This window comes from Papaver somniferum, chromosome 8 (assembly GCF_003573695.1).
Source record: "Papaver somniferum cultivar HN1 chromosome 8, ASM357369v1, whole genome shotgun sequence".
Lineage (NCBI taxonomy): Eukaryota > Viridiplantae > Streptophyta > Magnoliopsida > Ranunculales > Papaveraceae > Papaver > Papaver somniferum.
Genome location: NC_039365.1, coordinates 157,044,719 through 157,067,920, shown reverse-complemented (window position 1 = coordinate 157,067,920; position 23,202 = coordinate 157,044,719). Strand labels below are relative to the sequence as shown.

Here is a 23,202-nt window from a genome sequence, read left to right as displayed (position 1 = left end):
CTGAATATGGTTCAAACTTCAAACGGTTATCGAATCTAGTGTTGTTATAAAGAGCATTAGCTTGCTCCTCAACAGTATGGACTTCCCAAAAAGGCTCTATTCTACCAGTATTACCACTAGAATGACCTAATTCTAAGACTTCTAACCTTTTGGATATGGTTGTTATTTTAGCATCTGACTCATAAGATCCTTCTACCCTATTGACATTTCCTCTACTTAGAAGAATTGTTTTATGGGGTTCCCTATTATTTTCCCATTGTTGGATCTTATCGACGATTTCATTCAAAAATGTCATCGCCTCATCAACAGTTTTATTCTCAAACCCACATGTGCATAAGGACTCAAACATGGTTGTTGTTGAATAATCTAAACCCTCGTAGAGGATCTGAACTAACCTAACCATCTCTAAACCATGATGAGGACATTGAGATATTAAGTCATTGAACCTTTCTAAATACCTATATAAAGATTATCCCTCTTGTTGAGTAAAAGTACAGATTTGTGTCCTAATAGACGATGTTTTGTGCCTTGGGAAAAACTTCTGTATAAAGGCATATGTAAGTTGGTCATAGCTTTCAATTGACTCAGAAGCCAAACTATACATCCAGGATTTGGCTTTATCTTTTAAGGAAAATGGGAATAACCTAAGTTTCAACGCATCATCACTAAGGTTTTTAATTTTCAGAGTACTACAAACTTCCTCAAATTCCCTAACATGAAAATAGGGGTTCTCATTCTCTTTTCCTAAAAAGATTGGGAGCATCTGTAAAGTCCCAGGTTTGAGTTCATAATTTTCCTCGGTTTCAGCTAACTTGATACAAGATGGATGAGAGGTCCTAGTTGGGTTTAATAAAGCTTTAAAGTTGCCATTTCTGGCATTATCAAAGGACTAGGAGTACTTTCTTCACTAATTGTCAAGTTTTCAACGCTGAAATTTCCAAAGACAGGGCTCTCAAAAGAAGAGTCTTCGAGCTCCCCGCCTTCACAAGAAGAACTACTAGGTTTATCACTAATCAAACGACCTAGAGTGTTCTTTTCCAATCCCGCTCTTTAATAACCTCGGGCAAACACTAGAAAAACAAAAGAAAAAGAAAGAAATCCTAAAAGGAAGGGAAGTTTTATGCAAACACAAACAAGGCTGACTCCACCACAGCAAACATACTGATTTCTAGCAAACAAAAAGAATGATGGCTCCACTTAGATTGTTTCTAGAACAGCTTCTAATCATTCGAAAGGGAATGCATTACAATTTAAGCAAACCCCTCTGGAATCAATCCGAGTTACAGTAAGTTGAATCGAGACGAGGGAAGCTCAGTGGAGCTTTGATACCCAAGGCCTCACCGGCGTTACAAGGCGGAGTATTCAACTCACAGAAACCATCATGAACTTTGAAGCATGCTTAAAAGATTAACCAATATTTTTCGAATGACTTTCTTATTAAGCTCGTTACTCTATAGGTCTTGTTCTAGTCAAATTTTAGGCTTAGGTTCGCGTTTGGTTTTGTTTTCCTAAGGCGGGCAAGAAGGGAACGGTGATGAAATCCGAACCCTTATCTTGTATGGCCAGTCCTTGCCCTTTACTAGGAAATTAAAGTAGCCGTTTTCAAATCCTCAGCATATATGAAAACGAAGGAATACAGTAACTCGCTGACAGGGGATTCGTGAGTGTTTCGAAAAACTTACCTCCCGTACCAGACGGAGGATGAACCGTTGTAGTCGACTCGGGCCACGACTCCTATGTCATGTACGAACCCGAGGGACCGAGGCGATATTGTAATCGTCGTCCTTCTCTGCAAACAATTGATATTTAAACTACCCTTCTGTGGGGTTTAAAAAAAAAGAGTCCCAAAGTCCACAGTGCAAAAATATAGTGCAAAAGAAAAGGAAAGTCTAAAAAAAAAAAACTCTAAAGAATAAAAACAAAATAAAATGTCTCTCTCTTTTTTTTAATTAATTTTTATTCTTCTTTTCTTTCGCTCCTTTCGCTTTGCTTTCACTCCAAATCTTTAAGTATTCACCAAAAGCTTTGGAAAATTTTTCCTTCGCTCCAAATTCCAAAATCTGTAAGGAAAAGACAAAAACCCAAAAACGTAAAGAAGAACAAATAAAAACCTAAAAAAAAAAAATCTAAAAACTCTAGCCTAAAGACAAGTCCGCATCGGCGGCGCCAAAAATTGATGTGATTTTTCAATTGAGTTGTAGTAAGATGGTTCGTTCAAGACTTGTGAAAGCAGATTTTGTAGACTTAAATTTTATAAATGATAATAACAAACTCAAATAAAAAGGTGATGTGAATATTGTGGAGAGATTGGGACTAGGATTCCACCATTGGTAGATATTAGTGATTTAATAAAACAATAATTTCGCAACTCAACATTCAAATTGATTATAATAGTATTGCCTAGACATGTAGATTTTTAAAAGAATAGATGTTAATCCAAGCATAAAATATCAAAACTCTAAAGCAAGCATATTCTATCAAGAGAAAATACACCTAACTAATCAAAATCACATAATTCATTTTCAGTTCAATGCAGAAAATCATAATAGAATTACTATAATTAATTTAAAATAAAGATATATCACTTTTACCGAAACAACAGCTTCCTCCATCGCCCCAAGGATTAGATTTAGCTCTTCATCATGGAAATATGCTCAAAAGTTGATTTCATTGCTCAAATGGTGTTCAAAAATATTGAAATGGGAGAAAATAATGATTAAACCGGGTTGTAACACTTATATTTGTTACAAACTCGGTTGTTACAAAGAACGATAAATATAAACTGTTGCTGCTGTTGTAGCGATACGACCCACGGCTCGTTGTCGTTTTCACTGTAACATGAACGAAAGTTTTTTGTGGTCTTATGTTCTTCGTATTCTTCCCAGCAGCAGCAGAAAAGTATTCTCTGCAACTCTCGATTCTCACTCTGTTGTTGCTCTAAACTATCCCCAAACTCCCCGTTCCCACTCTATTACTCGTCGACACCTTATAAAGCCTCCCATGCACAATAAATCTCCTCCATAACTTCATATATTTCTCCATACTCGGCATTAAGGAAAATATTCTCGGGAATAATTTCTTACCTTTTTTAATCTCCTCCGAGCCTTCATTTGCTTCAAATACACTCCCTACACACTCCAGAATAGGTTGATAATGCTTTATACTCGTGCAGGGCTGATATCTCCACGCCTCATCCACAAAGAAACCCGAGTTTTCCTTCACTCCTCTGTTTTCTTTCACACGAGATTACAATCAATTCTAATTGAAGCAAGTAACCATAAAACGCCTGTTATACTAATTCACGTCATCCCATGCAATTCCAGCTATTGAGTCACGCTAAATCATCACCAAATCTCGTACCAAAAATCTCCCAGGTGACTGCAAAAGTTTCCCGCCATATTTGATAATTCAAAAGGTGGAAGATGGAGTGTCCCGACCCAAAACATGGGTGCCTTTAATAGCTGGGGTGCCCTGGGGTGGACCTTATCCAAAATTAGAGCGCCCTTTAGTACTTTTTTGGGGGTGGCCTGATCAACTTTTCGAGCCGAATTTTCCAAAAATGTTTATTTCCCAAAAATACCTACAAACACATAAAATACCATAATAAGTACGAAATCGAGTACCAACAATACAGAACATTGAGGACAAATTAGACACAAAAATGTGTCTATCACCCACTATGAAAATTGAGAGATGAATTATAAATACCATCTGAAGGTTTGATCCTTGTATTCCTTGCCTTCCTTCGGTTATTTATTTTTCTAGAGGAAATAGTCATAACCCTTTTAACAAATCCATCAGAAAGGTTTTTTGGAGGATTAAATCTAGGACCTCTGGAGATTGGTTCCAGATGATCAGAATTGAGAGATCTCCACCTCCTAGATTTAGACTTACCAGTTTTATTCTCATAACTATTGGAATGTGTGTATTTATGGTGTAAGAATTTGCACCATGAGAAGGAACACGATTCCAGAAAATATTTCAAGATGAGTGACCATTGAAATCCTTTTTATGAGAGTTCTGGTTTTCTGCAGGAATGAACTCCATTGTAGAAATCGTCAGACAATTTACTCTGTCGCCTGTAAAAAGTAGTAGATTTCGAAGCTCAGAAATCCGTTTCTTTCTAGCAAAACAATGTATAACATGGTGATTCTTTTTCCCACAGAAAGAACAGGTTCGTGGAAGAGAAACATTGTAAAGAACCTGTTTTAAGTTCATAGCCATATTAGAAGACTGCAAGTAATGTAAACATTTCTTAGCATGAACTTCTTTTTGAGTACTTTTCTTCATGAACGGTGATTCCACTTGAAAATTAGTGATTGGCTCAGAAGATTTCCTCATTAAAACAGAGTTCGTCCACTTTAAGGATTTGCACTGTTCCTGGGCTAGAAGAAGAGATGCATCCAGATTCTCTTTCTCAACATGAAGGCTGTTTAGATCTGATGAGTGAGTCTCGATCAAATATTTTTCTCTAATCGAATATTCTTTAACATTATCCTCAAGAGTACTAATCTTTTCACGCTGTAGAGTAGTTTCTTGAACAAGTTTCTCGACCAACGGACTTCTCAAGCTCATTAATGAGCTGATCATGTTTTTCTTCAAGAGACTTTATCTTAGCTTCTTGAGAATCAATAACCTCGGAAGATTTTTTTAAAGTTCTGGTGAGTTCCAATTCAGCTTTAGACATAGTTTTAAAGGTTAGATCAGACGAAATGTTATCAGAGTCTGATAGCAAATAAATCTTACCTCGGGATTCGGAAGAATCAACAAAGGAGTTATCCTTGGAGGTAAGCCCAAGACATTTAGCATAACCAAAAATTTTGGAACTCATTTCTATGCGCGCGAGTTTTATATAAACAACTCTCCACACAAATCAGATAGCCACACACACAGACTTATGAGGTCTTAAACGTGTTTGCCTGCTCTGATACCAATTAAAAAAGCGGGGGTCTAACAACCACACCCAATATTTCTATTAGCAATCTGTATGGACAAACTCCAATATACTTTCAAGAGAATCAACTAGATAGTCAGACTCAATCTTAAGAAAAGTACATCCGCAATCAAACAAATAGGAATTTGCGAGCCCTATTGAATATAAGAAATAACTTGGACTGTATCAAAAACTAATATCCAAGTGTCAATAAATTTAATCAACAACCAAAGGTTGGATACACAATTGATTGAACATATGCACAACATGTGATATTTTAATTATATAAACAAATATAGTGCGAAAAAAGATATAACGCAGACACCAGAAATTTTGTTAACGAGAAAATCGCAAATGCGGAAAAACCCCGGGACCTAGTCCAGATTTGAACACCACACTGTATTAAGCCTCTATAGACACTAGCCAACTCCAAGTTAACTTCGGACCGAAATGTAGTTGATCCCTAACCAATCTCACACTGATCAAGGTACAGTCCCATTCCTTACGCCTCTAGAACCATGTTGGATTCTGCGCACTTGATTCTCTTAGCTGATCTCACCCACAACTAAGAGTTGCTACGACCCAAAGTCGAAGACTTGATAAATCAATCTGTCTCACACATAAAAGTATATTAAATCTGTCTCCCACAGATATACCTATGAGTTTTGTTCCGTCTTTTGATAAATCAAGGTGAACAAGAACCAATTGATACACCGGACTTATATTCCCGAAGAACAGCCTAGTAATACCAATCACCTCACAATAATCTTAATCGTATGTTAGCGAAACAAGATATTGTGGAATCACAAACGATGAGACAAAGATGTTTGTGACTACTTTTTATCATTCCTATCGGAGATTAAATATCGAGCAAATCTTAGAGAAGATAGTACTCAATCACAATAGAAAATAACAAGATCAGAACACGCAACTAAATAAAAAATAGTTAGGTCTGGCTTCACAATCCCAATGAAGTCTTCAAGTCGTCAACCTACTGGGATTTGGAAAAACCTAAGGTTAAAGGAGAATCGACTCTAGTCGCAACTAGTATCACACATGAGGTATGGGGATTAGGTTTCCCAGTTGCTAGAGTTCTCCCTTATATAGTCTTCAACTCAGGGTTTGCAATCAACGTTACCTTGGTAACAAAGCATTCAATATTCACCGTGAGATGAAAACCTGATTAGACTCAAGCTAATATCTTTCAATCGTTAGATCGAACTTAGCTTGTTACACACAAATGAAAAGTGACTTCATTTAGGAAAGAGTAACCGTACCTAAACGTGTACACCTTGTTGGCTCAACAATAGTTAACCGAAGTTAGCAATATGAACACTTTCATATCAACAATATTCATCTTAACCATAAATAGTTCAAATGACTCAAAAGAAACTAGTTCTAGAGTTGTTCAATTGTTTATATTCTCATAGAAGTATACAAGACACAATTGAAGCAAAATCTATTTTGATTCGCCCGAATCAATTCATGAACATTATACTCACGGTTTGCAAAAGATTTCATTCCTTATTATATAAATGTATTAGTTCATGAACAAACCGATTTTAAAACATAACGTACTCAAGTATGCAAACAGCTACATATACCTAAGTGGCCGGACTAAGTTTGGGTTCGCCAGTATGCGAACGGGTACGCATACCTTCCAAACTCGGTTAAATTTCCGGAACTTGAAACTCACGCCAGTACGCATACCGGTATGCATACTAAGTTCTCGGACTTTCATTAACCAACCAGTATGCATACGTGTATGCATACTATAGTTCCCGGACTTGGAATAGCGCGCAACAGTTAGCATACAAGTACCATACTATGTTATATCCAATCATGTTTAATTGTTCTAAACTCCCATTTAAATCATTGAAACATTCTTAGAAGACGACAATAGCTGTCTCACACAAACTATTAGCTTCAAAGCAATTTTCAAGTGATCGAATGATCAATACGAAACATTTCGAGTATACATCAAATGACTGTCTCATACAAATCATGTAAGATGTTACAAGGTGATTTTCACATGATCATGTCTTGACTTTCGTCAAGAATATAAGATGAACTTGGTTAAAGCGAAAGCTTACCAACATATATTTCGAGAAATATGTAAGCGAGTTAAATTCAGCTCGAAATATCAAATGTGTATAATTGAAGTCTATACAGATATACGACTTTTGTCTCAAATAGGAGATAAAGTAGATAGACTTTTGAGTGATAGATGAGTTCAAGTCTCCACATACCTTTTGTTGATGAAGTTCCACATGCTCCCCTTACTAGTTCTTCATCTTCAATCGATGAACATCGTTAAGTCTAATGCTCAACTACACTTACTATCCTAATCCGAGACTTAGCTATAAGTAGACTATAAATCAAGACTTATAGTTTTGGTAACTAGATTTGACAAAAAAACTTGAGATAGCAAAGCTTGCGAGTTCGACCGAGCAGTGCTTTAACAGTTTTGAAGAGTTCTGTTCAGATGGATAAACCTACAACATTGTCTCAAGCTTTTTATTTGGACAAATTACAAGAGATAGCCCTTTCCTCTCAAAACCAACCATCAAACCTCCTCCACTCAAACAACCCACTACTACTTCCATTTTTAATAGATTTCCAACATCAAAACCTCCTAATAACTCTTCCATTGTGTCACATACCTGCATATGACAAGCCATAAGTTATGTGGGTGTAGTTAGTATTATTAAGTGGCTAACAACTAAGTGACAAGTGTCACGCTAGGATTAGTTAATCCCAATTAGGGTTATCTCTCTTCCTTCTTTTCTTTAATAATGTAAGAACATTACCAATTTCAGGTATGAGAAGTTAATGAAGTAACTTGAGGATGCTACGACAGATGTTCCATTATTTCGTTCAATTTTCCGATTTAACTCTAATATTTTGTTAGTTAACCGTACTGGTACAGTACAACTAGTATTCACAGTTGTTCTTTCCTGTCCCTCAACAAATTTGAGTTCATTTTTTTTCTCTCATCATGGTTACTCAAAATTATAAGGATCTAGCTGATACAGCTGCAAGACAACACACTCATATAGATAACATCACTCTTTAACTCAGTACGATGATAACTAAGGAAAATTTTGATAGCCGAATGTCTACTAATTTTTAATCTCAGATGCTGATTTTGAAAAATACGATGCAATCTCAGATGGAGAATTTCTTTTCAACAAGAAATTTCCACAACGGTGAACATAGTGGAGCTCCAAGACCTAATGAAAATGGTGGAAATCCTTTCCAATCTAACTCTGGAGGTCGATATTACATTCATCACCATCGTCTTCCAAAGATGGATTTCCCATGGTTCGATGGAGATAATCCAAAAGGCTGGCTTCATAAATGCGAGTATTACTTTCAGATGCACGACATTGCTGAGTTTAACAAAGCTAGGATGGCTGCGATGCACTTCGATGGCAAGGCAGGTAAATGGTTTGAGAATTTTCGATTGAATAGACCACATATCACCTGGAAAGACTTAAGTGATAATGTTTGTCTTCGATTTGAGAATCTAGCACATTGAAACATTGTTGGTTTGTTTAATAAACTGTCTCAAGTTACAAGTGTGGATGCATATTTTGAGGAATTTGAGTATTTGAAAGCCTTGTTGTTAAGCAAACATAATACCTTTACTGAGGATTATTTCATTAGCAGTTTTATTGGTGGGTTAAAGGAGGAATTAAGAGAACCAGTACTTATGTTTGGTCCAACAACACTATTAAATGCCTTCTCTCTAGCTAGAATGCAAGAAAAAACACTGGCTCTAAAACACAAGTCTGTCAAACCTACTCCAAGACCCTGTAGAAATTCATTTTCAACTACTAAACATTTTTCTACACAACCAAATGTTCCACAGTCTCCTTCTACCCAACGAACACATTACACTTCAAACCTATTACCTAAACCCAACACATCTTTTCCAATTAAAAGACTCTCCCCTGAGCAGGTGCAAGCCAGAAAAGCAAAATGATTGTGTTACAATTGTGATAAAGAGTACATAAAATGGCATGTATGTAAAAAGCAACATATATGTTTGATGATTGGTTTTGAAGCTGAGAAAATTTCCTTGGAAAATGAGGAAGAAATTCATACTGCTGAGGAGGACTCACCTGTGGAGAGTGACATGGAAATCTCACTCCATGCATTGACAGATAATAATTCTGGTGAAACAATTAGAATTCCTGGTTTCATTAAGAAGAAAGCTATATCAGTCCTCATAGATACAAGTAGCACGTTTTATTGATAGTGAGGTGGCCAAGAATCTCAACTGTTACATTGAGCCAGCTGCTAGCATGTTAGTCACTGTGGAAAATGGTGATAGAACTATCAGTAATGGAGTTTGCTCCAACTTAAATTGGTCTATGCATGACCACAAATTTTCTGGGAGTTTAAGACTATTACCACTAGGTGGCTGTGATTTGGTATTATGAGCTGACTGGCTCAACCAATTGGGTGATGTGATTTTCAATTTTTCCAAACTGAGTATATCTTTCAAACACAATGGGAAGAAGATTACACTTACTGGAGCTCAGGACAAAGCTTCCATCAGCATGATGAGTGGTAATGTAGCTAACAGGTTTTTCAAAAAACACACTCATGGCCTTATTGGTCAACTATTCACCATTTCTACTTCCACCACACCACCCAGTCCTCCACCTCCCATTTCAGAACTATTACAATAATATCCTGATATTTTCTCTGATCCCAAAACACTTCCACCTCAAAGAAGCTTAGACCACTCAATTCCCCTCAAACCAAATTCTGAACCAGTTAATATGAGACCTTATAAGTGTCCTTACATTCATAAATCATTAGTGGAACAACTAGTTCAGGATATGCTTCAATATGGTATTATTAAATCAAGTCATAGTCCTTTTGCGTCTCCTATACTTCTAGTCAAAAAGAAGGACAACACATGGAGGTTCTGTGTAGATTATAGAAAGCTTAACATCATCACAATCAAAGATAAATTTCCAATTCCAATTATAGATGAATTGCTTGACGAATTACAGGGCAAGAATTTTTTTCTCTAAAACTGATTTAACAGATGGATATCATCAAATCAGGATCACTTCTACTGACATCTACAAGACAACATTTATAACTCATCATGGTCACTTTGAATTCAAAGTGATGCCATTTTGGCTCACCGATGCACCTGCTACCTTCCAGGCCTCATGAATGATGTATTTAAGGAAATTCATCTTGGTATTCTTTGATGACATCCTTGTTTATAGTTCAACCCTAGAGGAGCATCTCTTACACTTGCAGATTACATTGGATATCTTGAGACAACACCAACTTTTTGCAAAAGTTTGTAAGTGCTGCTTTGGGAAAACTGAGCTGGAATATCTAGGACATATAATTACTGCTGAAGGAGTTAAAGATGATCCTGAAAAGATATCTGCTATGGTGAATTGGCCATTTCCTCAGACACTCAAAGAACTCAGAGGATTTTTAGGCTTCACAGGCTATTGCAGAAAATTTGTGAAAGATTATGGCCTAATAAGAAGTCCACTCACTGATCTGCTAAAAAAAATGAATTCCTTTGGTCTCCAACAGCTACTACATCTTTTCAGAAACTCAAGGAAGCTATGTCTACAACTCCTGTGCTAGCCTTGCCAAACTTCAACAAACAATTTGTGCTTGAAATTGATGCTTGTGATGCTGGTATTGGTGTTGTTCTCATACAAGAGGGCAAACCACTTGCCTTCTACAGCAAACCTCTTGGGCCAAGAGAAGCTACTTTATCTACTTATGAAAAGGAGCTACTATCTATTGTACAAGCTGTCACCAAGTGGAGACAGTATTTACAAGGTAACCATTTCATTATTCAAACTGACCACCAGAGCATCAAGTATTTTTTTAGAACAGAAGATCTCTACTATCATACAACAAAAATGGTTGATGAAACTTCTGGGATTTGATTATGAAATAAGACATAAAAAGGGTTCTGACAACACAGTTGTTGATGCACTTTCAAGAAGACCTCATGATGTTGGTGCTTGTCAGGCAATCTCAATTTCATAACCAGCTTGGACTAAGGAAATTATTGACAGCTTTTCTGGTGATGCAAAGGTACATGCACTCATTGCACAACTTACAATTCACCCAGCTACACTTCCATACTATTTATACAATGATGGTGTACTAAGATACAAATCAAGACTCTATATTGGCTCCAATTCAAATACCAGGGCCAAAATTTTGGACTTCATCCACTCCTCTGTGGTTGGTGGATATTCTGGTATTCAGGCCACCTATATAAGAGTCAAAGCCACCTTCTTTTGGCCTGCAATGAAGAGAGAGATCCTCTAGTATGTATCTGCATGTGATTTTTGTCAAAGAAATAAAAGTGAACACACTTTTCCAACTGGATTGTTGCAACCCTTGCCAATTCCTGATCATGCTTGGCAGCACATCTTTATGGACTTTGTAGAAGGTCTACCAATGAGTGAAAGAAAGTATGTTATCTTGGTGGTGGTAGACAAATTAACAAAGTATGCCCATTTTATTGGACTGTATCATCCATATACTGCTTCCTATGTAGCTAGAGAATTCACCAATCAAGTTTACAAGCTCCATGGACTACCTGCATCCATTGTATCTTACAGAGACAAAATCTTCACCAGCAACTTTTGGCAAGATTTGTTTAAGGCATTGGGTACACAATTGCATCTCAGTACTGCCTATCATCCCCAGACTGATGGCCAGACTGAAAGAGTAAATTCATGCCTGGAGAGCTGCCTCAGATGCATCTGCGGCCATCAACCAAAAAGTGGCACCAATGGTTACCTCTTGTTGAATGGTGGTACAATACCAATTACCACTCCATCCTGAAAGTAAGTCCCTTTATTGCACTTTATGGTTATAAACCACCTCATTAGCTTTTCCTTCTAGCTCCACCACATCTGTCGCTGTTGTTGAGGAGTACTTAAAACAAAGGGATGTTGTGTTAGAGTTACTGAAAGATTCCCTCCACAAGTCCCAAGAAAGAACGAAATTATATGCAGACAAAACCAAAGTAGATAGAAGTTTTGAGGTGGGTGATAGAGTCTACTTAAAACTACAGCCTTACAGGCAAGCTTCCACAGCATTGGGAAGGAATTTGAAGTTTGCATCCATGTATTATGGCACATTCACCATTCTCCAAAGAATTGGTAGTGTGGCCTATAAGTTGCAGTTGCCTGTAGAAGCCAAAATACACCCTGTTTTCATGTCTCTCAGCTCAAGAAACAGATTGGTACCAGCCATACTATCTTACCCACACTGCCAGTCATCAACAATGAAGGTCAAGTGTTAGTCATTCCTGCAGCTGCACTGGATTCCAGAACTGTTATTAGAAATGGTGTCTCTATCCCTCAACTTCTCATCCACTGGACTAATCCCACATGGGAGGATGCTGGCAACATAAGGAGACACTTTCCAAAGTTCAATCCTTGAGGAAAAGGATTTGGTGATGGGGAGGGTATTTGTCATATACCTGCATATGAAAAGCCATGAGCTATGGGATGCCCTTGTTAATTCTGTGGGTGTAGTTAGTATTATTAAGTGGCTAACAGCTAAGTGACAAGTGTCTGATGTCCAACATGGACTCAGGACATCAGCAAGACCTATTAAAATGATGCTTTGGCCTCTCAGATCATTCCTAAGCTATTGGTTAATGCTTATGCGGTTTCTCACCACACTCACATTGCAGGAGTGCTTAAGTTCAAGGGGAGAATTTATGTTGGTATTGCTACTAATTTGAGACAACATATACTACACTCAATACATTCTTCTGCAGTGGGAGGTCACTATGGCATACATGGTAGCTATATTAGGGATAAAATTTTATTGTAAAGGTTTGAAACAAGACAACGTACTATTGGTCAGTCAATGTCATACTTGTCAAAGAAACAAAGAAGAGCATCACCACCCTGCTGGTCTGTTACAACCTCTTCTTATTACAGATCAATCTTGGAAACACGTCAGCGTGGATTTCATTGAAGGACTCCCAAAATCCAATAACAAAGATGTCATTATGGAGGCGGTGGACAGGTTCACAAAATACAGTCACTTCATTGTACTTACTCACAGCACTGTGGCTCAGGATTTCTTAAACAACATTTTCAAGTTGCATGGCTTCCAACCTCCATTGTCTCTGACAGGGACAACGTTTTCACCAGCATTTTTTGGCATGAGATTTTCAGAACCTTGGGTACACACCTACACATGAGTACTGCTTACCACCCTCAGTCAGATGACCAAACTGAGAGGGTAAATGCTTGTCTAGAAGGTCACCTCAGATGTATGACAAGGCACAAACCCAAGAATTGGTTTAATTGGCTTATACTTGTTGAGTGGTGGTATAACACCAACCACCACACTAATTTGAAGATGTCTCCTTTCCAGGCACTTTATGGATGTTTTCCACCTCATTTGACCCTCCCACATACAACAAGAAATTCAGTGGCCTCAGTAGAAGAATATCTACAAAAAAAAGGGATGATGTTATTGATCTATTGAAGGAGTCTCTTCACAAATCTCAGGACAGGATGAAGTTCTTTGATGATAAAAAGAGAAGTGATCGATCCTTTGCAGTGGGAAACTTGGTATACTTGAAATTTCGTCCCTACAGACAGTCCTCCATGGCATTGCGTAAAAATTTTAAGCGTTTTGCTCGCTATTATGGACCATTTTCTATCATTCAGAAGATTGGTCAGGTTACTTACAAACTAGACCTACCAGCTAGCTCCAAGATTCACTCAGTCTTTCATGTCCCTCAATTAAAGAAGAAGTTTGGTGTTGTTGTCATTACCATGCCTACCTTGCCACTTATTAATTCTGAAAGTGAGATCATCCTTAAACCAATTTTTACATTAAACTCTCGTCGGGTCTTTCACCAAGGAAAAGTTGTTCAGCAGTTTTTGATCCAATGGTCTCACAACACTCCTGCAGATGCAACATGGGAAGATCTAACTAATGTCAGGGCTCATTTTCCTAAATATCATCCTTGAGGACAAGGATATGTTGAAGAGGGGAGTATTGTCATAGTCTTGAGTGCCCCTTAGCTTGGTCTCGGTGCTGTTAGCTTTTCAGTGATTAATTAGTCATTATTTAGCAGTTAATTCTGCTTTAAGTTTTAATTATATGTTAATAATAAAGGGTGGAGATTCACCCACGTGTAGGTAGGAGACGCGTTAGGGTTCAGTGTTAGGTCATCATCTTCTTAAATACTCTTATACCTGCAGTGAATGTTTATCATGAAAATAGAAGAGAAGAGGCAGTACAGTGGTACTGAGGTTACCTGTTTTACTAGTTATATCTCATCTATATCTTCCGCCCAAAAACTTGTATCATGACTCAGAATCTGTACCGCGACTCAGATTTGTTTTTGTGTCCCACTATTGTGGCCGAAAATTTTTCTTAGTAAAATATTACCCAATGATCTAAAATTTACCACATCTCAAAAATAGCTCAACACCTTAAATCGGTACTTCAGCACTAAATTCTTCTTAATATCCTAAAATATGAACTGAGATTTGTTCCATATCTCAAAGTATGCAATATCCACCGCTATCCGAAGAACGAAATTTTGGTCATTAAGTGACAGAAAAGCTAACACTCTGAACTCCATATGAAATTTAAAATCTTGCATCTCAGTTCTCAGTCCAACAATCGTCTCTGTGAAGTAAATTATTTACGTGCAATTATTTTTATAAAACAAATTGTTTCTTGTGGCAAAAAAAAAAGAAAAAAAAAAGAAAAGAAAGGTTGTAACCCTATATTTGCGAGAGCAATCCAAAATATGTGCAATGACCCGAAATCTATCATGCGACTCGAACATTACTAAGTAACACAAAATTCGTCTTGTCCCATAGAAGTTGCATGTTGCCTAAGTTCTGCCATGTGACTAAAATTCTTGTCCCCTAAAAGTTGCCAAATACCTAAGTTCCGTCATATGACCAATGTAGTACGCCTCGTGACTCGGCCTCGGCTCGGCTGGGGACCGATCCCCGAGTTTTTCCAAAACTCGGCCGATCCCTGCCGAGTAACTCGGTTGCTCATATATCTATACATAATTCTATCATATATGCAACTGTGTGACATAATGTATGAAAATCTATATCAAATCATAATTTTAAAACCTGATTCAGTCCTATTAAACCTTAAAACTACTTAAACATGCATAAACCAAGCATAAAAGTTCTGCCAACAAACAAAATAAAATACAACTAAAGCTCGTGAGATTTTAGACATGAACAGATGATATACACTCAGAACCATTTAGCAGACTTCAGTTGTAACCTAAACTAAACCACCTTCCAAATATCTAATGTCTAATGAAACTCTACAGACCCCACAGTAACTAGCAGACTTCATTTGTAACCCAAATCAACTTCTAAACATCTAAGATCTAACCAAGCTCTAGGCTAAAGTTCAATCCTATCATATCCCTCCGCATCGACACCTTCGTCTTTATCAGCACGTTTTCTCTTATTAGCTTGCATACGCTTATCAAAATCCATTTCAAACTGAAAGTTTGTATCATCACTATCTTCACTGTCATCATCAGATGGGGGGAGAGTTTCATCATCAGGTTCTTCAGAGAGAAGACTGAATGTAGGATGAGTATCTGATCTTTCATTTCTTCTTGACATTGTGCTTGGTCCAACATCCATAGCTCCACTGGCTGCATTAGCCTGTTCCCAAGTAAGATCTTCACCTTCCCTGACTAATCCTCCACCTTCCGGCGAGCAAATCATCGTCTTCATCAAATTCTTCTAAGAAAATAAGACGATATTCATCTCAGTCGCCGTAGTTGCTTTCTTCTTCATATCGATGTTGTAGCTTCTTATTGTACTGGATGAAGACAGACTCACTCAACTTATTTTGTAAAAACTTGTTTCTTTTCTTGGAATACAACTGAAATTTGGTTGGACAATAGAAAGTTAGTTACTCACTTTGACATAAAACAAGACATAGCAGTAAGTGTGGACTTACTTCTCAAATGTACTCCAGTTACGCTCACAGAGAGAAGCACTAACAGTTAAACTTAACACTCGAATGGCAAATTTTTGTAAGCAAGGCACTCCAACTCCATGAAGTATCCACCAATCATCCAAATGGTAATATCACGACCTTCAGGGACATCAGTAGATGAAGTTGAAGCTTCATTCACCTGTTAAATGATACATTAAATACATCCAATCACTCATATACTATTGAGGCTAGAAGACATTAAATACCTTATGTAGTACAATTGAGTTAGACTAATTAGTATATTTAGCAAACAGATTCAGAAAACATTAAGGATGAACTAGCTAACACTGACAGCAGGAAGAAGAATTGGAGACAAAGATAAGATTGTAAGTATAAATGCTAAAATTAAGGAGAATTCAATATACCTTAGCTTTCTTGGTAGCTTGCTTGGTCATTATCTACTGAAAAAATAAAGAAATTGTAGAAGGATTAGATCTAGAAGATGATTTGGAAGAAAAACGGTAGAAAAGTGATCAGAGAGAGAAAAAAAACCTGAGCTATCCTTGCGCCTCCACTGCTCCTCCTTTTTTTATAGGGTTTCTTCAGCTTATAAAGATGTTTGGAAACTGACTTTACTAATTTGATCCTGTCCTTCCGAGTTACTCGATGACTCGGTAAAACTCTTGACTCGTCCGAGTTACTATTGACTCGGCGAGTAAATGTAAAATACCCTGCTCTGACGAGTTTTCAGGGATCGTAGCGGCCAAAGTCTGATCCCATTGTAAAACTCTTGACTCGGCCGAGGCGTACTACATTGCATGTGACTCAAATTCTATCTCGTTGTAAAACTCTGCACTATAACTCTACCATTCTGACAAATACATAATATGTCTTGTCTTGTACTTCTTAACAAAACGAGATAAAGGCTAAGAAATATATCGCCTCTCACAGTTTTTTGTGGGTCCCAGTTGACCCAGTTCTTCGGGAAACGTGCAGGGGCTAGGTATGTGTGTGGCGTTTTTTTTTTGGTTGTTTGTTTTCTCTGTTCATAAACAGTTTCTGTAAATCTTCATCAAAATCCAAATTTTGGGTCTGCCCCAAATATTGAGTCCATGACTTAAATTCAATCACACTATCCAAAATTCGCCTTGTAGGTTATATGTCATTTCTGAGAATGTTAATATATTGATTCTCGGATATCCTTAATTTGATCAGTCTGTTGATACCTACGAAAATGGTTTTGGTTGGAACCATGGCAAGCTCGTGTTTGCAGGAACAAACAGTTGGAAGCAAAAAAAAAAAAGATTCTAAATTTTATACACTGGAAATTTACTGGCAAATGAAGCCTAGGCTCAACGGTACGGGTCTACTCTGATGGTACTTCCGGTTGATAGCTCGGCAAAACGCTAGCTGCATATGTTACATAGAACACGCGACTTGGTCGAACTCGAACCACACAACTACTCAATACCCAAAATGCCCTTTCCAGAGGATCATATAAGAATGAGAAAATTCGAGAACTGTAGAAAGAAGCAGAAGTGAAAAGAAATGGCAGCCATTAATCTGAGCGCTGTATTACCAATTCGATATCCAGAATTCTCAACTAAAAATCATAATTACACGAAATCCATGATTTCATTTCCTTCACCAGCGAAGAAGAACTCATTCACAGTGTCAGTGGCAGTAAATCCTCCTTCTGAAGCTTCACCAGAAAAACCCGAAATTGAGCTCGAATTCATTGGTGTAAGTAAGTATTTAACTATTCTTTTCCTTTACAGAATTTCGTTCTTAAAGATCAATTCTATTTTTTTTCCAGCCAAAACCACAAGGAGATGGGACTTATCCAGTGGATAAAGCGTCTGCGATTAGTGGAGAGAAGCTGTTGAAGAAAATCATGGCTGATAACAAGATAGAACTCTATGCCGCATATGTAAGCTTTAATTAAAAACTTCGAAAATTCAAGTGGGGGCGATTGCCCCTCCTACCAATACTTGCTGAAATGTTGAATCGCCTTGCCTTTCAATTTTTTGATCCTCTTAACAGGGAAAAGTGATGAATTGTGGTGGTGGTGGAAGTTGTGGAACCTGCATTGTTGAGGTATGATTGAACATGGTTGTGGTTGTGAATTCCACAATCTTGACCCAAAAAGTGTGTGCATTTGTTACTAAAAGAATGTGAAATTCACATTTCTTTCGTTCAGATAATTGATGGAAGTGATCTTTTAAACGAAAGAACAAACACTGAACTCAAATATCTTAAGAAGGTGAGCTATTTCATACTCAGTTTTAGCTTACTCACATTTCTTGCTGCATTTATCTGCTTAACATTTACTGGGAATCCTGACAGAAACCTGAGTCCTGGAGATTAGCTTGTCAAACTATTGTTGGGAACAAGGAAAATTCCGGCAAGGTAAGCTAAATTCTTACAAGTTAAAATATGAAGATATTTTGGCAGTTTATAGGTTTTGAATGATCATGAAGTGATAACCAATTATGTATGCATCTCTATAAATTGGTCTCAGGTTGTTGTTCAGCGGTTGCCGCAGTGGAAGAAATGATCACGGTTCATGAAAAAAGAGATTATTGTGGCTGCAGTAATGAGGATTACCTGTCTCACCATGAACCTGCAAATGTACTTGTGATTTTTTGTACTGTGTACCAGTTCCCTCAGAAAATGAATGTGTGCTTATAAAAAGCATTTTACTTGTATGCTGGCATTCTGAAACCACCTTAATCCAAGAACTCTCCAATTGCGAGCACAAAAAAACGACTCTTAGTTCCAGTGAACATGCTGATTAACGAAGACATTCCCTTCTGCTTATATACATCGAATCGCTAACCAGTTACCTAGCCCGATTACCAGTTTGGTCTTTTCTCGATGTACAGTTAAATGAAAATCTAACTGTGATTTCCATTCTAAATCTGGCTGTATCAAACTCAACAAAAAAGAACTCAGATTTTTTTCACTAAATCTAGCGAGACGAGAATCATAAACTTAATGTTTTGACAAATCGTTATTTATTTTTTTCACTGAACCATTCCATGTTTCACCAGCTCTTCCAATCCCTTCTTCAACCTCAAAGCTGCAAATTCACAATCACCGTCTTTCAATCCACCGAAAGAGACTCGAACACAGCCCGGTCCACCACTCGCGCTTCCCGGAATTAAGACTACTCCATGCCTCTTAGCAAGCCAACGAACAACCTCAAAATCGTCTTGGTGTTTGTCTGGAAGTTTTGCCCATAAGTAGATGGCGCCTTCGCCACCTTTCACTGCTCCCTCTCCAAGGGGTGATAGTGCATCCAAGAGGATTTCTCTATTCTTGACAAGGTCTTTCACCTGATTTCTGACCCAGTCAGATCCCGTTTCCAAGGAAAAAAGAGCTAGACGCTGTGATACTATGGGAGCACAAATGGGAATGTTATCCTGGACCTTGAGGAGCTGCTCTGCAAGACCCTCGGTTTCTGTTGGGTATGCTATCTGCAAATATTTTAGACACAATAACTTTCCGCAGGAACATTTGAACAGATCATCTCAATATGAGAGATACAGAACTAAGGTTTATTGTAGTACAGAAAATGACAAAACACTGTGATCAACAAACAATCAGGCAAGGGCTGATTGACAATTTTCTGCTAGGCTCTTAATGGACAATAATTTGATGGATGAGGAAACTAAGTTTGTATTTGGAGATGAATGAACATATATATTTACTTACATATCCAACTCGCCATCCCATCATTCCATAGGCTTTCGAGAATGAAAACACATTGAGTATGTGATCACCCTCTATACATGTATGCTTCAATCCATCATACATGAAGTACCTGAACAGAGAAATATCAAAATCTGGTCTAAAACATTAAAACCATGGAGTTCATGATAATGTAACTATTTCAGTTTGTAAGGGGTTTACTCCATAACTGAGGTTAGTAGTTCAAATCCGCACACTGACCACAGATACAATAAAGAACAGTGCTATTGCACTGCATCTTGTAGCTGATAATGAATTTTCGCTCACAATACCCAATAGAACCTATTCATACCTATAGAAACAATCTGGAAGAATTAAAGGAAAAATTCAATCACAGATATACACTCACTCATATGTGTTATCGACGACAAGCCAAGAGCCAGCCTTTTTGCATAGATCAGAAATTCTCTAGATAATTTCAGAAGAAAACAGGTCATGAGAGAAAGACAAGCGCTGCTTTTGTTACTTGTGTCATACTGTCATCCATATTTATCGCAAACTACTGGCTTGAGATGAGCGTAGTACCTTGAGAAGAGGCTCTGGTATGTATGTTCCAGATGGGTTGCCAGGGTTTACAATATTAACAAGCTTTGGGACAGGTTCAGTCGATAGAACCTTTTCTAACCAATCTGCAGAAATAAAAAATATTTATAAAGATAAGAACACCCAATCCTCTTAAGAGTGAATGAATAAAAAATACCATATTTTAAGCTTTAACCTGCATCCGGCTGAAGTGTCTTGGGGTCTCCAGGTCCAACCAGAATGTCGGTGATTCCAGTCATCTGGAAGGACATGTATGAATTGAAGTAATACGGGGCAAACATCACAACCCTATCCTCAGCATCACACAGAGCGAGAACCAAATTTACAAAAGCCTGGTAATCAAATAGGCATGGCTTATTCAAATTTCATGGAAAAAGTTGAACTTAGAGATATAGCTAGCATTGGAGCCCAGAGAGATTGGTTAATATTTAAATTCTATAAATGTCTTTACAAATAGAAGCTAATCTAAAATATGTTTATGAATATACAAAATTAGTGTCTAAAATTTCGAGTAGTTTGTGACGCTATCCTAGAACTAGAGAAGCACAATAGCACTGCAAAATCTCTAAAGCAGAAGACAAATATAAAATGACAATGAGAAGTTAAAGGTAGACACCTGATTTGCACCAGCTGTGACCATCACTGAAGATTTGTATAGTTTATTTTCTTCTTGTAACTGCAGAGAAAAGGAGAAGACAATTTAAGAAGGAAACTATATTTCCACATAGAAGGATATAGTAGCTCAAATTCTTGCAACGGGACATCACCAGATGGATGAAACCACTGTTTCTATTTCATTTTGTTTTTGTAGCATATGGACATGCTACATGCCTACTTAAAAAAAGCTAACAGCAAAAGATCATATCAACTTCAACCTGTTTATGTCATTTCATCATTCTCAAGTTTTTGAGACAAGGGAGTTTACAAGAATAATATGGCATAACATTTTCGTTCTTCTGTAGTCAATGTCAGCAACTTGAAGACCGACCAATGTGATAACAGAGGCAAATAAATGGTTAACTATGGGCAATGTAACTGTTGTTATAGATAATCTGTTTACTCGAGAAGTTTCTAATTGAATACAAGGCGCTTAAAGTTAAAGTGAACCTTTGAATAAGCATCACGAAAGGGAACCTACTTAACGTGCAAAATATCAATTATAAACCAATTAAATTAATCAATCCAAAGCAAATAGCTCGATATTTTAGATGTTATCTAAACAAAGGAATACCTTTTTAGTCAATGCCTCTCGAAGTGCTGGTAAACCTTCGTCACCACCATAACGACTTGTTAAAGGTTCATTCACAATTTTCTTAACTTTCTCCAGAGCTTCCTCAGGGGGTTGCCAGTAAACTACCCCCTGCAACATCATCACCCATAAAGATCAGATACCACATGGTTGACATGAAGTCCAAGAACAAACAATTGAACGAATAAAGAAAAGGCGAACATTTTTTTTTTCCCCTTCAACCACATTTTTCACAACTATGAAAATCAGTGATTATTCTGAACATATACCAGAAATACCATATCATACATATCCTACAAATTTGAGTACAAAAAGAGGAACGAAAAACCAACTTGTAATCCAACAGACATTTTAAACATTTTGACCATTGCAAATGAACATTGTTTCCCAAGAACAAAACCTCAACTACAATCGTTTATTCAGTGCTCTCGAAAAGCACACTAAAATTATTCTCAACTTTATCTATTTTATCAATTTTTGAACAACTAGTTCCAAAGCAGCATATCTAGACCAGCTCATATACTATAATATAAGATCAACACTAATTTTAAGCAAAAACATCCATGTCTCAAAAGTTATACCTTGTTTTCATATTCTCATCATCCTCAAATCAAATTTCTAGGTTTATAAATTGAAAAACATTAAAAAGAGTAAACAGAACATACCTGAGCTAAAGAAACAGCACCTTTACAACCTCTAAATATTTCCTGTATCTGAAAAAAAAAAATCAACAAAATCAATATCCCCCCAGATCATAAAAACATTCACAGATTAAAATTCTTTCAATAAAATCAACATACCTGAACCATGACAGGAGATTCAGTCTCCAAAACCCTTTTAGCCAATTTCATATAAGTTCCCATCTTTCCATCAAAAAATTGAAAGTTTTTTTCCAAAACTCACTGAAAATTCTTTGAGAATGAAGAACTTGTAAGTCAAAGAAAGACACCCCAAATTTATAAAAAATCTTTGTACCAACTGAGTTTCACCACCTACCAACAACAAACAAAGGAAAAAAAAAATCACTTTTTTTTTACCTACTAAGTTATAAATAAACCCATCATAATTGTATCAAAATCAATTATTTTTTCCCTCATTTTTGGAATTAAGTTGAAGAAACCTCGAACCTAGACCATAAAAGACAGAATTTTGGATAGAAATTTTTGTCTGATTCTGGATTAGTTAGTATGTGATGACGGATAAAACTTGTAATTACTCACTTTATCTTTAGTTTCAGGCTTAGAGAATCTTACACCCTACCCTTAACTCATTAGTCATTACTAAAGAACGATTCTTCTTCATAAATCCCGTTTTACAGGATTTTATTCGACCATGGGTTTTTTTTTTTTACAGGTTAATATAAAATGAAAATTGATGAAAAAAAAAATTAAGATCCGTATATTAAAATTTCAGGGCAATAAAGCAGATTTAATTTTGGAAGTAACGATTGTGGTAAAGTAAAGTTTTATTTTTTTTCCATTTTAATTACAGGACACTTAAGGAAACTTAACGCAATTAATTTCATTTAGTTTTCCTGTAAAATATTGGCGTAAAATTTATTTTCACTGCACAGGTAAATTTAATCAAGAAGCATCGGGTATCAATCGAAAAACGGTATTCCGGTGACAAATATGGCACGGCGAGTCTGCGACTACTAGAATCTTAGCTAATGTTTTTTCTTTACAAATATTTTCTTCTTTGTTTTTTGTTTTGAAAAAATAGCAGCTTGCTGGTATTGGAT

At 36.9% G+C, this 23,202-nt stretch overlaps 2 protein-coding genes across 2 annotated transcripts; one reads left to right on the top strand and one right to left on the bottom strand.

Moving 5' to 3' along the window:
- Nucleotides 1-17,275: 17,275 nt before the first annotated feature.
- On the top strand, nt 17,276-18,622 carry LOC113303657 (photosynthetic NDH subunit of subcomplex B 3, chloroplastic-like). The gene is made up of 6 exons (XM_026552709.1): nt 17,276-17,659; nt 17,733-17,846; nt 17,960-18,013; nt 18,117-18,179; nt 18,263-18,325; nt 18,438-18,622. Exons 1-6 carry the CDS (start codon nt 17,465-17,467, stop codon nt 18,471-18,473), a joined length of 525 nt encoding a protein of 174 aa, XP_026408494.1. The 5' UTR covers nt 17,276-17,464; the 3' UTR covers nt 18,474-18,622.
- Nucleotides 18,623-18,665: 43 nt separating this feature from the next.
- On the bottom strand, nt 18,666-22,823 carry LOC113303656 (aromatic aminotransferase ISS1-like). The gene is made up of 10 exons (XM_026552708.1): nt 22,682-22,823; nt 22,262-22,453; nt 22,127-22,174; nt 21,444-21,572; nt 20,829-20,888; nt 20,388-20,544; nt 20,195-20,298; nt 20,019-20,077; nt 19,634-19,742; nt 18,666-19,395 (listed from the first exon to the last, which is right to left on the bottom strand). The coding sequence occupies exons 2-10, from the start codon at nt 22,322-22,324 to the stop codon at nt 18,943-18,945; spliced, it is 1,182 nt and encodes a 393-aa protein (XP_026408493.1). The 5' UTR covers nt 22,325-22,453; nt 22,682-22,823; the 3' UTR covers nt 18,666-18,942.
- Nucleotides 22,824-23,202: the final 379 nt, after the last annotated feature.